This window comes from Coregonus lavaretus, assembly GCF_964263955.1.
Source record: "Coregonus lavaretus genome assembly, chromosome: 29".
Taxonomy (NCBI): Eukaryota; Metazoa; Chordata; class Actinopteri; order Salmoniformes; family Salmonidae; genus Coregonus; species Coregonus lavaretus.
This window is the reverse complement of record NC_140016.1, coordinates 7,992,836-8,008,226: the sequence shown is the minus strand read 5'-3', so window position 1 is coordinate 8,008,226 and position 15,391 is coordinate 7,992,836. Positions and strand designations below refer to the sequence as shown.

The following is a 15,391-nucleotide window of genomic DNA, read 5'->3' as shown; positions in this document are numbered from 1 at the left end:
CACTATGCAGTCGGGCAGGTAGAGTTCTCCTGGCATCCGCCAAACCCAGATTCGTCCGTCGGACTGCCAGATGGTGAAGCGTGATTCATCACTCCAGAGAACGTGTTTCCACTGCTCTAGAGTCCAATGGCGGCGAGCTTTATACCACTCCAGCCGACGCTTGGCATTGTGCATGGTGATCTTAGGCTTGTGTGCGGCTGCTCGGCCATGGAAACATTCTTGAGCTGACGTTGCTTCCAGAGGCAGTTTGGAACTGCCAAGACTGTGCAAAGCTGTCATCAAGGCAAAGGGTGGCTATTTGAAGAATCTCAAATATACAATATATTTTGATTTGTTTAACACTTTTTTGGTTACTACATGATTACATATGTGTTATTTCATAGTTTTGATGTCTTCACTATTATTATACAATGTAGAAAATAGTAAAAATAAAGAAAAACCCTGGAATGAGTAGGTGTGTCCAAACTTTTGACTGGTACTGTGTGTATATATAGATTATATAAATATAACTCAGCAAAAAAAGAAACAAATTTTTCAGGACCCAGATTTTCAAAGACAATTCGTATAAAAATACAAATAACTTCACAGATCTTCATTGTAAAAAAGGGTTTAAACACTGTTTCCCATCCTTGTTCAATGAACCATAAACAATTAAATGAACATGCACCTGTGGAACGGTCGTTAAGACACAAACAGTTTACAGACGGTAGGCAATTAAGGTCACAGTTATGAAAACTTAGGACACTAAAGAGGCCTTTCTACTGACTCTGAAAAACACCAAAAGAAAGATGCCCAGGGTCCCTGCTTATCTGCGTGAATGAGGCATGAGGACTGCAGATGTGGTCATGGCAATAAATTGCAATGTCCGTACTGTGAGACGCCTAAGACAGCGCTACAGGGAGACAGGACGGACAGCTGATTGTCCTCGCAGTGGCAGACTACGTGTAACAACACCTGCACAGGATCGGTACATCCGAACATCACACCTGCGGGACAGGTACAGGATGGCAACAACAACTGCCCGAGTTACACCAGTAACGCACAATCCCTCCATCGGTGCTCAGACTATCCGCAATAAGCTGAGAGAGGCTGGACTGAGGGCTTGTAGGCCTGTTGTAAGGCAGGTCCTCACCAGACATCACCGGCAACAACGTCGCCTATGGGCACAAACCCACCGTCGCTGGACCAGACAGGACTGGCAAAAGGTGCTCTTCACTGACGAGTCGCAGTTTTGTCTCACCAGGGGTGATGGTCGGATTCGCGTTTATCGTCGAAGGAATGAGCGTTACACCGAGGCCTGTACTCTGGAGCGGGATCGATTTGGAGGTGGAGGGTCCGTCATGGTCTGGGGCGGTGTGTCACAGCATCATCGGACTGAGCTTGTTGTCATTGCAGGCAATTTCAACGCTGTGCGTTACAGGGAAGACATCCTCCTCCCTCATGTGGTACCCTTCCTGCAGGCTCATCCTGACATGACCCTCCAGCATGACAATGCCACTAGCCATCCTGCTCGTTCTGTGCATGATTTCCTGCAAGACAGGAATGTCAGTGTTCTGCCATAGCCAGCGAAGAGCCCGGATCTCAATCCCATTGAGCACGTCTAGGACCTGCTGGATCGGAGGGTGAGGGTTAGGGCCATTCCCCCAAGAAATGTCCGGGAACTTGCAGGTGCCTTGGTGGAAGAGTAGCTTAACATCTCACAGCAAGAACTGGCAAATCTGGTACAGTCCATGAGGAGGAGATGCACTGCAGTACTTAATGCAGCTGGTGGCCACACCAGATGTAGAGGTCTGTAATTTTTATCATAGGTACACTTCAACTGTGAGAGACGGAATGTAAAACAAAAATCCAGAAAATCAAATTGTATGGATTTTTAAGTAATTAATTTACATTTTATTGCATGACATAAATATTTGATCACCTACCAACCAGTAAGAATTCCGACTCTCACAGACCTGTTAGTTTTTCTTTAAGAAGCCTGTTTGAACTCGTTACCTGTATAAAAGACACCTGTCCACACACTCAAACAGACTCCAACCTCTCCACAATAGCCAAGACCAGAGAGCTGTGTAAGGACATCAGGGATACAATTGTAGACCTGCACAAGGCTGGGATGGGCTACAGGACAATAGGCAAGCAGCTTGGTGAGAAGGCAACAACTGTTGGCGCAATTATTAGAAAATGGAAGAAGTTCAAGATGACGGTCAATCACCCTCGGTCTGGGGCTCCATGCAAGATCTCACCTCGTGGGGCATCAATGATCATGAGGAAGGTGAGGGATCAGCCCAGAACTACACGGCAGGACCTGGTCAATGACCTGAAGAGAGCTGGGACCACAGTCTCAAAGAAAACCATTAGTAACACACTACGCCGTCATGGATTAAAATCCTGCAGCGCACGCAAGGTCCCCCTGCTCAAGCCAGCGCATGCCCAGGCCCGTCTGAAGTTTGCCAATGACCATCTGGATGATCCAGAGGAGGAATGGGAGAAGGTCATGTGGTCTAATGAGACAAAAATAGAGCTTTTTGGTCTAAACTCCACTCGCCGTGTTTGGAGGAAGAAGGATGAGTACAACCCCAAGAACACCATCCCAACCGTGAAGCATGGAGGTGGAAACATCATTCTTTGTGGATGCTTTTCTGCAAAGGGGACAGGACGACTGCACCGTATTGAGGGGAGGATGGATGGGGCCATGTATCGCGAGATCTTGGCCAACAACCTCCTTCCCTCAGTAAGAGCATTGAAGATGGGTCGTGGCTGGGTCTTCCAGCATGACAACGACCCGAAACACACAGCCAGGGCAACTGAGGAGTGGCTCCGTAAGAAGCATCTCAAGGTCCTGGAGTGGCCTAGCCAGTCTCCAGACCTGAACCCAATAGAAAATATTTGGAGGGAGCTGAAAGTCCGTATTGCCCTACGACAGCCCCGAAACCTGAAGGATCTGGAGAAGGTCTGTATGGAGGAGTGGGCCAAAATCCCTGCTGCAGTGTGTGCAAACCTGGTCAAGACCTACGTATGATCTCTGTAATTGCAAACAATGGTTTCTGTACCAAATATTAAGTTCTGCTTTCCTGATGTATCAAATACTTATGTCATGCAATAAAATGCAAATTAATTACTTAAAAATCATACAATGTGATTTTCTGGATTTTTGTTTTAGATTCCGTCTCTCACATTTGAAGTGTATCTATGATAAAAATTACAGACCTCTACATGCTTTGTAAGTAGGAAAACCTGCAAATCGGCAGTGTATCAAATACTTGTTCTCCCCACTGTGTGTGTGTGTGTGTGTGTGTGTGTGTGTGTGTGTGTGTGTGTGTGTGTGTGTGTGTGTGTGTGTGTGTGTATATATATACACATATACAAACACACACATATATATACATATACAGTGAGGGGAAAAAGTATTTGATCCCCTGCTGATTTTGTACGTTTGCCCACTGACAAAGACATGATCAGTCTATAATTTTAATGGTAGGTTTATTTGAACAGTGAGAGACAGAATAACAACAACAAAATCCAGAAAAACGCATGTCAAAAATGTTATAAATTGATTTGCATTTTAATGAGGGAAATAAGTATTTGACCCCCTCTCAATCAGAAAGATTTCTGGCTCCCAGGTGTCTTTTATACAGGTAACGAGCTGAGATTAGGAGCACACTCTTAAAGGCAGTGCTCCTAATCTCAGTTTGTTACCTGTATAAAAGACACCTGTCCACAGAAGCAATCAATCAATCAGATTCCAAACTCTCCACCATGGCCAAGACCAAAGAGCTCTCCAAGGATGTCAGGGACAAGATTGTAGACCTACGCAAGGCTGGAATGGGCTACAAGACCATCGCCAAGCAGCTTGGTGAGAAGGTGACAACAGTTAGTGCGATTATTCGCAAATGGAAGAAACACAAAATAACTGTCAATCTCCCTCGGCCTGGGTCTCCATGCAAGATCTCACCTCGTGGAGTTGTAATGATCATGAGAACGGTGAGGAATCAGCCCAGAACTACACGGGAGGATCTTGTTAATTATCTCAAGGCAGTTGGGACCATAGTCACCAAGAAAACAATTGGTAACACACTACGCTGTGAAGGACTGAAATCCTGCAGCGCCCGCAAGGTCCCCCTGCTCAAGAAAACACATATACAGGGCCGTCTGACGTTTGCCAATGATCATCTGAATGATTCAGAGGAGAACTGGGTGAAAGTGTTGTGGTCAGATGAGACCAAAATTGAGCTCTTTGGCATCAACTCAACTCGCCGTGTTTGGAGGAGGAATGCTGCCTATGACCGCAAGAACACCATCCCCACCGTCAAACATGGAGGTGGAAACATTATGCTTTGGGGGTGTTTTTCTGCTAAGGGGACAGGACAACTTCACCGCATCAAAGGGACGATGGACAGGGCCATGTACCGTCAAATCTTGAGTGAGAACCTCCTTCCCTCAGCCAGGGCATTGAAAATGGGTCGTGGATGGGTATTCCAGCATGACAATGACCCAAAACACGCAGCCAAGGCAACAAAGGAGTGGCTCAAGAAGAAGCACATTAAGGTCCTGGAGTGGCCTAGCCAGTCTCCAGACCTTAATCCCATAGAAAATCTGTGGAGGTAGCTGAAGGTTCGAGTTGCCAAACGTCAGCCTTGAAACCTTAATGACTTGGAGAAGATCTGCAAAGAGGAATGGGACAAAATCCCTCCTGAGATGTGTGCAAACCTGGTGGCCAACTACAAGAAACGTCTGACCTCTGTGATTGCCAACAAGGATTTTGCCACTAAGTACTAAGTCATGTTTTGCAGAGGGGTCAAATACTTATTTCCCTCATTAAAATGCAAATACATTTATAACATTTTTGACATGCGTTTTTCTGGATTTTGTTGTTGTTATTCTGTCTCTCACTGTTCAAATAAACCTACCATTAAATTATAGACTGATCATTTCTTTGTCAGTGGGCAAACGTACAAAATCAGCAGGGGATCAAATACTTTTTTCCCCTCACTGTATGTATAAATAATAAATAAATAAATAAAAAACACAAAAAAAATCAAAATGTGAATCTATATTTTAAATACACCAAACGCCTGTGGGTCCTGCAGTATGATTGGTTAATACCTGTGGGTCCTGCAGTATGATTGGTTCGCTGGAGGACGAGTCCTTGATCTTGTTCTTCTTGCTCTTGCGGTTGGCGCTGGTCGTCGTGGCAACACTGGCCCTCTTCTTGCCGAACACACAGCTGAAGGAGACCGAGGTGGCGGGGATACCGATGGTGGTGGTGGTGGTCGCACTGGGAGGGTCGATGGGGGGGTCCACTTCTGGAGAGGGGGAGGGACGGACGGAGAGTTGAAGGGATAGTTCCACAATATTACATATTAGACATTTGTTTCCTTACTTTGAAAACAGTCTATGGACAAGGATTGACTGCAATCTTTGCTTTTGTTAAACTAGCTACAGCAAACAAACGTTAATAATCAGCATTTTTGGGAACAAAAGATTAGATATTGAAATCAATATATAATTTACCCTCAGCCGACTCGTCCTCCTTCTGCATCTCACAGTCTTCCTCCTCCTCCTTGGTAGTCTTCTGCTCCTCCTCCTCCTCCTCCTCCTCCTGCTTTTTCTTCTGTTCCTCCTTCTTCTTCTTGCGTTTCTCCTTGCGTTTCTCTCTCTTGGCTGCCAGGGCCTGCTTCTTGCTCTCCTCTCTGGACTTCTCCAGGTCGAGCTCCTTGAGGAGAATGCTGGCGTTCTTGTTGGCCTCAGCAGCCTGCTGGTCTTTGGCTTTGACGATGGTCTCCATGCACTGGTGGCACTTCTTCAACAACTCCTGAGAGCGAGGGAGGAATGGAGAGAGTTGGTGGAGACAACTCTTTCTAACCCACCGCCATACTTATACAAGATATGCCGCATTTGACAGTAAATGATATCCAGCCAACATACAAACTCAAAGAGTGATCATTCCAACCTGGTGGAGGAGTGTTACCTTGTCAGCGATGGTGGCGATGTATCTCATACACTCAATGTCTGAGGGGAACTGGTTGACCTCTTTTACCAGGTACTGAACCACCTTTACATGACCCTGAGAAACAGACACAAGGAGATAGAGCGAGATGAGATAACTGTAAAATAGACCAACATTGTTTCAGGCTGGGGGCAGTAAAGGGAGGCGGTAGACTGTAGGACCTAGTAGTAGAACTAGGTAGTGAGGGGGCCAGGTGTTGCAGAGGGGAAGGGTCATCCTGCCACACGACCTACCTTGCGGAAGGCAGCCATGAGCGGTGTGATCTTGCGGTTGTCTGCAGCGTCTACGTCGGCCCCGGCCTGCACCAGCAGCTGAACCACGTCAAAATGGCCGCCGTTGGCCGCCAGCCACAAAGGGGTGTTCCCTTTCTTATTGCGCACGTCAATGTGAGCCCCTCTGGAGAACGGAATAAAAGAGGGAGGAGTTAAGAGAAGAGAGATAAACAGGATAAAAAGAAGATGAAGGAGATAATTAAAACATTACCTTTTAGGGAAATTCCTGGCTTCAAAATGAATACCCACTCAGACAAAGACTGATTCATTCAGAATGATTGATTATTTGATTGGTTGGTTTAACACCCACCTGTTGATGAGCAGCTCACAGAACTTGTAGTGGCCCTTGTCTGCAGCGATGGTGAGGGCTGTGTCTCGGGACGAGGGGACAGGAGGGGCGTTGACATCAGCCCCTTTATCCAGCAACACCCGGCCGACCTCAGCATAGCCCCCCGACGCCGCCTCCATCAGAGGGGTCAGACCAGTCTACCAGGGGAGAGGGAGGTCAACATCACATGTACAATATGGGGCCAATCCCTCACTCAAATCACTTAGTCATGCACTGAGACAGAGTGACAATTCTAAAGTTAGGATTCCCCAGACCCTATATGTAACTTGGCTCTGGACTTGATATACTACTATAATATGGACGACTAACAGTTCATGTGCAGTCCTGGTCCGGTCTCCTCACCTTGGCTCTGTGCTCTACGTTGGCCTTGCGGTCTAGCAGCAGACTGACCACCTCAGCGCGGCCCTGGAAGCAGGCCAGGGTCAGCGCCGTGTTGCGGTTAGTCTCGATCTGAGCGTTGATGTCTGAGCCCATGTCAAGCAGTAGCTTGACTGCTGGAACGTGACCATTCATCGCTGCCAGCATCAGGGGAGAGATACCCAGCTTACTGCCCGTCCTAGAGAGAGAGAAAGAAAGAAAGAAAGAAAGAAAGAGAGAAAGCGAGAAAGAAAGCGAGAGAGAGAGAGATATTGAGGGTGGATTTTATCAATGAGTGAGAGATGTGAGGGGCTTTCACTATCAAAGACGCAGTCATCATTCATTTAAACAACACGGTGCAAGTTTCTGATGTAAGACATTTCAGAAATAAATGTATTTGATCAAGACCTGGAAAAGTAGTGTTATCAGTTAGAAGAGAAGAGAAAATAAGATGTAGTCTCGCCCTGCCCCTTCTCGCCCTGCCCTGCACCGTCTCGCCCTGCCCTGCACTGCACCGTCTCGCCCTGCCCTGCACTGCACCGTCTCGCCCTGCCCTGCACTGCACCGTCTCGCCCTGCCCTGCACTGCACCGTCTCGCCCTGCCCTGCACTGCACCGTCTCGCCCTGCCCTGCACTGCACCGTCTCGCCCTGCCCTGCACTGCACCGTCTCGCCCTGCCCTGCACTGCACCGTCTCGCCCTGCCCTGACCTGCACCGTCTCGCCCTGCCCTGCACTGCACCGTCTCGCCCTGCCCTGCACTGCACCGTCTCGCCCTGCCCTGACCTGCACCGTCTCGCCCTGCCCTGCCCTGCACTGCACCGTCTCGCCCTGCCCTGTCTCGCCCAGTACCTTGAGTTGATCTCTGAGCCGGCGTTGAGGAGGATCTTGATGATGTTGACATAGCCTCCGGACGCCGCCAGGCTCAAAGGGGTGTAGTCTGACACGTTACGATGCTCTTTATTGGCTCCTCGCAACAGCAACAACTCCACCACCTAGGACAGTTATCTGTAAGTACTGGGACATAGTCTTTATTATGTTTTCAATATGCTATTTCAGTGAAAGGCGAGTTGATTCAGTGAGTCGTTTCAGTGTGGTGATTCATAGAAGGGAAGTGAGAGTGTACCATAGAATTCCATATTAGAAATAATTAAACACATTTAAATCAGATCTCTATGGTGTGTACCTCCTGTCGTCCCCCTGAGCAGGCCAGGGAGAGGGGCGTGTCTTTGGTTCTCTCTGACTGGGCCTCTATGTCACCTCCTTTATCCAGAAGGACCTCCACCACACCTACGTGGCCCGCTGTCGCAGCCAGGATCAGAGGGGTGAAACCTGGGGAAAGGACGAGGAGAGGGGGTCAGAACCAAATATCCAAATTCACCCAATACAATGTGAAACACTTTGAACACTGTATAAATCCTATCTTGGATGTAAGAAAAATATATTCCTGATTAATCAGAAAATAAAACATGTCTGACGGATATACCGGCCCAACTAACATTCAGAATGAACAGTAACTTCATGTGTGTGTGTGTTTGTTACCCTTCTTGTCGCGGTGCTCGATGTTGGCTCCTCGTGCGATGAGAACAGACACCAGCTCCTCGTGTCCTCCGGCACAGGCCAGCGTCAGCGCTGTGTCATGGTTACTCTCCGTCTGAAGGGAGACACACATTTACAACAACACTGTGTGTATCGGTTTGTCTCTCAGTCTTGAATGTGTGTGTATGCGTGACCATGGGCTTTACAGTACATGAGCATCGATCTCCACAGTGTGTGTGTGTGAGCAGTGACTTACGTGTGCGTCGATGTCCACAGAGGGGTAGAGGGGCAGTGGGGAGGGGGGCGAGCCCATGTTGGAGGGGGTCTGTGACAGGGGGTCAGACAGGGGGGTGGGGGACGTCGTAGTGTTCAGCATGGGTACTCTGCTGCTCACAGCTGCTGGAACAGAGAGAGGAGGAGAGAAACAGGGGAGGGAGAAGGAGGGAGAAGTAAGCATCTGTTACTTTTCAGGCCTTTCCTTTGGGGAATTTGTTCATCAGTCCTGTTCTTTCAAGTCAGTGTAGTTGAAGGAAAGGAGACAGGGAGTATACTAAGGAGGAAAGGAGTTAAGACTATTGAGATGCACCCACCCACCCACAGCAGGCAGAATGGAAGGAAAAGAGACGGGGAGTATACTAAGGAGGAAAGGAGTTAAGACTATTGAGATGCACCCACCCACCCACAGCAGGCAGAACAGCTGTAAGACCACGCTACGCTACACACACTCACCTGCCATGATGTCATCCAGTGTGTCTGTAAGTGTCTGAGCGGGCGTAGCCACCATGAGTCCGTCTGGGGCCTGCTGCCCTACCATCCCTGGTCCTAACCCCTGACCCAGACCCAGACCCAGACCCAGCATCTGCTGGCCCACCAGTACCCTCTGCAGATCAGGGCTGGTACTGCCAGGGCAGGGGTAGTCGGCAGGGCACGGGCTGTACTCGGGTAGGGGTTGGATGGGCACGAAGGCTGTCTGGAGGGGGGGAGGGGGGTGGAGATGTGAGTGGGGGGAGGACAGGGGCTGGGGGGAGGGCGAGGGCGGCAGAGGGGGCTGCTGTCCATCCCTGTAGAGGATGGTGTCCACCTGGGGAAGCTTAGTGTAATCTTCCTCCTCTCCTTCCACCTCGTCATCATCATCTTCATCCTCCTCATCATCGTCATCCTGGAATAGAAACAAGGCAAACTTAAAACAAATTAACAAAGCATCTAAAAGTATGAAACAGTTTTCACAAAAAACAGCAGAAATGTGATCAGGACAACTTAGACAGTCAGAAGAAATGAAGATTTGGGCTAGGGGATGGATAGGTCTGTTTCTATTAGATATGAGGGGATGGATAGGTCTGTTTCTATTAGATATGAGGGGATGGATAGGTCTGTTTCTATTAGATATGAGGGGATGGATAGGTCTGTTTCTATTAGATATGAGGGGATGGATAGGTCTGTTTCTATTAGATATGAGGGGATGGATAGGTCTGTTTCTATTAGATATGAGGGGATGGATAGGTCTGTTTCTATTAAATATGAGGGGATGGATAGGTCTGTTTCTATTAGATATGAGGGGATGGATAGGTCTGTTTCTATTAGATATGAGGGGAAGGATAGGTCTGTTTCTATTAGATATGAGGGGATGGATAGGTCTGTTTCTATTAGATATGAGGGGATGGATAGGTCTGTTTCTATTAGATATGAGGGGATGGATAGGTCTGTTTCTATTAGATATGAGGGGATGGATAGGTCTGTTTCTATTAGATATGAGGGGATGGATAGGTCTGTTTCTATTAGATATGAGGGGATGATAGGTCTGTTTCTATTAGATATGAGGGGAGGAGAATGTCAGAAAAGCAGAAACTCTTGATTACTCAGAAATAACAGAACACCACCAACAACTCCTAACCTCCTCCTCCTCCTCCTCTTCTTCCTCCTCCTCCTCTCTGTTCCCCTCCTCATCAGACCCTGTATCCGACCCGGGCTGTGTGTGCGTGTTAACCCCCGGTGGTGCTGTGAGGGCCCCAGGCATGGTAGTGTTGGCCCCTACCCCCGGCCCTGGCCCCGGGTCCTGGCCTGCCTCCTGCTCCTCCTTCAAGCCCTTGGCCTCCATGTACTCTTTGGTGAACTGCTGCTGGGTCTTCAACTGCAGCTGGCGCTCCACCTTCTGCAGCTCCTTCAGAATCTTCTTCTTCTTCTGGACCTAGAAGACACGCACGCCACGGGGGAGAGAAATCAGACCTCTCTCATCCATTGGTTGAGAGACTAGATGGGTGGAGCCATCTATCTATCAACATATTTCCTAGACCCATCTGGTCCCTTCAGACCTGGGTAGTGTTCATTAGGCACCAACCAAAATAAATAAATGAAACGGAGATGGAACTACCTGGACTGCCTGGAATAAGAAACACACATTTTCGCTTTGCATTGCAAAAAGTTACAACATTTTCCATTGTGTGCCCTTTACCTACCTGTATTGAGGGTCTATGACAGCATTTCCCAAACTCTGCCCTGGGGACCCCAAGGGGTGCACATTTTGGTTTTTGCCCTAGCAATTCACAGCCGATTCAAATAACCAACTCATCATCAAGCTTTGATCATTTGAATAAGCTGTGTAGTGCTAAGGCAAAAACCAAAACGTGCACCCCTTGGGGCCCTCAGGACAGCGCTTGGGAAACACTGGTCTACGACCTCATCCCCTCTAATAATTCAATAGGATCTCTGTGGTCCTATACCTATAAATGATCCATCTGTCTGTCTGCTCTCACCTGCTCCTCCCGGCTCTTCTTCAACTCTTCGATCTTGTCTTTGGTGAGCGGCTCTCCCTGGATAAGTTCCAGAGACTGCAGCTGGGCCTTCTCTATGGCTGAGATCCTCTGGCCCAGCTCATTAAGCTTCCCCTCCGTCTCCTCCACGATACACTCCAAGGGCTGGCACAGGTGGAAGGAGGGCAAGGCCTCTGCATCCCCGGGACCCGGGCCGGGACGCACCCCTCCTGGACTGGAGGGGCTGGGAGGGAGGGCAGCCTGTCTCTGCTTAGACCAACCTGGAGAGGAGGGAGAAAGGGATGGAGGGAATGAGGGATAACAGGATTAGGTCACACTACAATAAAGCCAATTCATCATCAGTTGAAGTCACGTCATCTTTAGACACTTTTGATATGTATACTGAACAAAAATATAAATGCAACATGTTTCATGAGCTGAAATACAAAATCCCAGAAATGTTCTATACGCACAAAAAGCTTATTTCTCTCATATTTTGTGCACAAATGTGTTTACATCCCTGTTAGTGAGCATTTCTCCTTTGCCAATATAATCCATCCACCTGACAGGTGTGTCATATCAAGAAGCTGATTAAACACCATGATCATTACACAGGTGCACCTTGTGCTGGGGACAATAAAAGGCCACTCTAAAATGTGCAGTTTTGTCACCCAACACAATGCCACAGATGTCTCAAGTTGAGGGGGTGTGTAATTGTCATGCTGACTGCAGGAATGTCCACCAGAGCTGTTGCCAGAGAATTTAATGTCAATTTCTCTACCATAAACCACCTCCAGCATCATTTTAGAGAATTTGGCAGTACGTCCAACCGGCCTCATAACAGCAGACCACGTGTATGGCGTCCTGTGGGCGAGCAGTTTGCTAATGTCCTTGTCGTGAACAGAGTGCCCCATGGTGGTGGTGGGGTTATGGTATGGGCAGGCATAAGCTACAGACAAAGAACAAAATTGCATTTTATCGATGGCAATTTGAATGCACAGAGATACCGTGACAGAGATTCTGAGGCCCATTGTCGTGCCATTCATGCGCCGCCATCACCTCATGTTTCAGCATGATAATGCACGGGCCCGTCACACAAGGATCTGTACCCAATTCCTGGAAGCTGAAAATGTCCCAGTTCTTCAATGACCTGCATACTCACCAGACATGTCACACATTGAGCATGTTTGGGATGCTCTGGATCGACAGCATGTTCCAGTTCCCGCCAACATCCAGCAACTTCACACAGCCATTGAAGAGGAGTGGGAAAACATTCCACACCTGATCAACTCTACGCAAAGGAGATCTGCATAACGCAAAATGGTGATCACACCAGATACTGACTGGTTTTCTGATCCATGCCCCTAGCTTCTTTTTTTTTAGGTATCTGTGACCAAGAGATGCATATGTATTCTCAGTCATGTGAAATCCATAGATTAGGGCCTAATGAATTTATTTCAATTGACTGATTTCCTTATATGAACTGTAACTCAGTAAAATCTTTGAAATTGTTGCGTTTATATTTGTGTTCAGTATAGAACAGGCCAAGCCAAGGCAAGGCTCTTCGTTTATAACAGGCCAAGCCAAGGCTCTCTGTTTTACCTTTGCTGGTGACGGGTGGCGGGGGCGTGGTGATGTTGGAGGGGGCTCTGTCTGGCTCCTGGGGGGGCACCACCATGGCCAGGGCCTGGAATGGGACACGAGGAACCTGGGAATAGAAGAGTGGTTGTAAAACATCAAACACTTTGACAACAGTTAAACATAACTTCCATGCCGGCCATTTCCTGTTTCAATAGTGCAAAACAATCTCATAAAATATTTTTTATCTGAGAGGGGTCTTACCTGAGAGGGGTCTTATGAGGGGGGTGTGAGTTTTACCTGAGAGGGGTCTTGTGAGGGGGGTGTGAGTTGGCAGAGGTCAGGCGCGGGGACAGACAGGATGTTGTTAGGGAAGTCTAGCAGGTAGGACACCACGTTGGTGTGGCCGCCCTTAGCAGCTTCAATCAGCATCGTCGAGCCGTCCTATTGGAGGAGAAATAGGAAGTGAGAGTAAGTCTGCATGTGGCTTCATCAAAGTTCACTTTTTCTATTCTGATCCTCTTGTTACTATGGCTGAGTTAAACAGCTTCCTTATGAGGTTGATGCTGGTGTTTGATGACGGTGTGTGAGTGTTGTACCTTCAGTCTGTGTGTGGGGTCAGCTCCATGCGCTAGCAGCAGTTCTACCACAGCTAGGTGCCCTCCAGCGCAGGCCAGAGACACCACCGTGTGGTCCTTGTTAGCTGTCGCTCGGTTCACGTTAGCACCTGGACACAAAACACAGGAAAGAAACATTCATATACCGCTTTAAATTCACTTCTAAGAATCAATTGTTTCATACTAATAATAGTTCAAAATGAATGTAGATCCCAAAGGAGGGACTTGTTTTTATGTTTTTAATGCAGTCTAACCCAAAGAATACTAGAACCGGGTTGTAACCAGTTCAGGAAACCGAACAGAAAACCGGAAAATAACATATTTCGAGGAACAGAACCATTATTCTAAAAGCATGGGAACCGGTTAATAACGTTATTTTAAATTCCAAGCATTTTTTTCACTCCCACAAGAAATGCCACCAAAGACCGTACGCAAAACACTCACTGTCACTTCAACTTCTCCTTCCAGTGTCTGCTATAGTAGGACATTGTAGAGGTTTAAAAAATAAAAGATGCAGTCTAACCTAACCCACCCTTGCTGATGAGGAACTGCACGGTGCAGAGGTGTCCTGCTCTGGCTGCCTTCATCAGGGGAGTCCTCCCCCCCTCAGACTCATGCTCCTGGAGGACAGACAAACAGGAAGTGGATTTTAGGAGAGGACATGGGTCCACACACACAGTTTTGTATTGCTATCCTTGTGAGGACCAAATAACGGATTCCCATCCAAAATCCTATTTTCCGTAACCCCTAAACCTAACCGTAACTCCTAACCCCAACCTTAATTCTAACCCTAAACCTAACCCCTAAGCCTAAAATAGTATTTTTCCTTGTGGTGACCAGCAAAATGTCCCCACTTGTCCGAATGTTCCTTGTTTTACTATCCTTGTGAGGACGTCTGGTACCCACATGACAGTAAAACAAAAACCAAACACACAGAAAGAGTAGAATGGAAAGAGAGCAAAGGATAGAAGAGAGGGGAAGATAAAACAAATGGAGGGAGATGGTGACAGAACGGGATAACAGGAGATGGTGACAGAACGGGATAACAGGAGTGTGTGTACCAGATCTGCTCCTGTCTGCAGCAGAACGTCGGCCACGTCGGTGTGTCCATTCTCACACGCGTACGTCAGCGCTGTGTCTCCTGTCGCCGTGGTAGCGTGCACGTTTGCCCCTATAGAGAGAGGTCAGAGTTCAGAGCTGACCCAAAAGAAAAACTAACAAGCCCTGTTTAAAAAGGTAGAAGTTGTCAACTTTACTTACAACAGCCATCTAGTTACTAGGCTAAGGCCTGGAGTCTCACAAGTTCCCTACAAAAATACTAACGATCAAACAAAGAATTCTCAATAAGCAACCAGGAGGTTTCCCTCTCTCCCTCTCTCCCCGTCCGCCCGCCTCTGTGTCCGTCCGTCCGTCCGCCTCTGTGTCCGTCCGCCCCAGTGTGTCCGTCCGTCCGTCCCAGTGTGTCCGTCCGTCCGCCCCAGTGTGTCCGTCCGTCCGCCCCAGTGTGTCCGTGTGTCAGTCCGTCCGTCCCTCTCCGTGTCAGTCCGTCCGTCTCTCTCTCCGTGTCGGTCCGTCCGTCCCTCTCCGTGTCAGTCCGTCCGTCCCTCTCCGTGTCAGTCCGTCCGTCCCTCTCTCCGTGTCAGTCCGTCCGTCCGTCCGTCTCTCTCTCCGTGTCAGTCCGTCCGTCCGTCCGTCTCTCTCTCCGTGTCAGTCCGTCCGTCCGTCCGTCTCTCTCTCCGTGTCAGTCCGTCCGTCTCTCTCTCCGTGTCAGTCCGTCCGTCTCTCTCTCCGTGTCAGTCCGTCCGTCTCTCTCTCCGTGTCAGTCCGTCCGTCTCTCTCTCCGTGTCAGTCCGTCCGTCTCTCTCTCCGTGTCAGTCCGTCCGTCTCTCTCTCCGTGTCAGTCCGTCCGTCTCTCTCTCCGTGTCAG

At 48.4% G+C, this 15,391-nt stretch overlaps 1 protein-coding gene across 2 annotated transcripts in view; it reads right to left on the bottom strand.

Moving 5' to 3' along the window:
* Positions 1–15,391, bottom strand: part of LOC311105074 (ankyrin repeat and KH domain-containing protein 1-like) — a 52,562-nt gene that overhangs the window by 12,243 nt on the left and 24,928 nt on the right. For both annotated transcript variants that reach the window (XM_084147067.1, XM_084147068.1), the window contains exons 11-28: positions 14,526–14,635; positions 13,997–14,084; positions 13,447–13,574; positions 13,148–13,291; positions 12,872–12,977; positions 11,273–11,550; positions 10,414–10,707; positions 9,252–9,681; positions 8,779–8,918; positions 8,526–8,637; positions 8,170–8,315; positions 7,836–7,978; positions 6,971–7,184; positions 6,590–6,765; positions 6,241–6,403; positions 5,969–6,064; positions 5,512–5,812; positions 5,104–5,303 (exon numbers count right to left, since the gene is read on the bottom strand). In XM_084147067.1, coding sequence (XP_084003193.1) covers positions 5,104–5,303; positions 5,512–5,812; positions 5,969–6,064; positions 6,241–6,403; positions 6,590–6,765; positions 6,971–7,184; positions 7,836–7,978; positions 8,170–8,315; positions 8,526–8,637; positions 8,779–8,918; positions 9,252–9,681; positions 10,414–10,707; positions 11,273–11,550; positions 12,872–12,977; positions 13,148–13,291; positions 13,447–13,574; positions 13,997–14,084; positions 14,526–14,635 — 3,269 coding nt within the window. The remainder of the gene's footprint in view (positions 1–5,103; positions 5,304–5,511; positions 5,813–5,968; positions 6,065–6,240; positions 6,404–6,589; positions 6,766–6,970; positions 7,185–7,835; positions 7,979–8,169; positions 8,316–8,525; positions 8,638–8,778; positions 8,919–9,251; positions 9,682–10,413; positions 10,708–11,272; positions 11,551–12,871; positions 12,978–13,147; positions 13,292–13,446; positions 13,575–13,996; positions 14,085–14,525; positions 14,636–15,391) is intronic.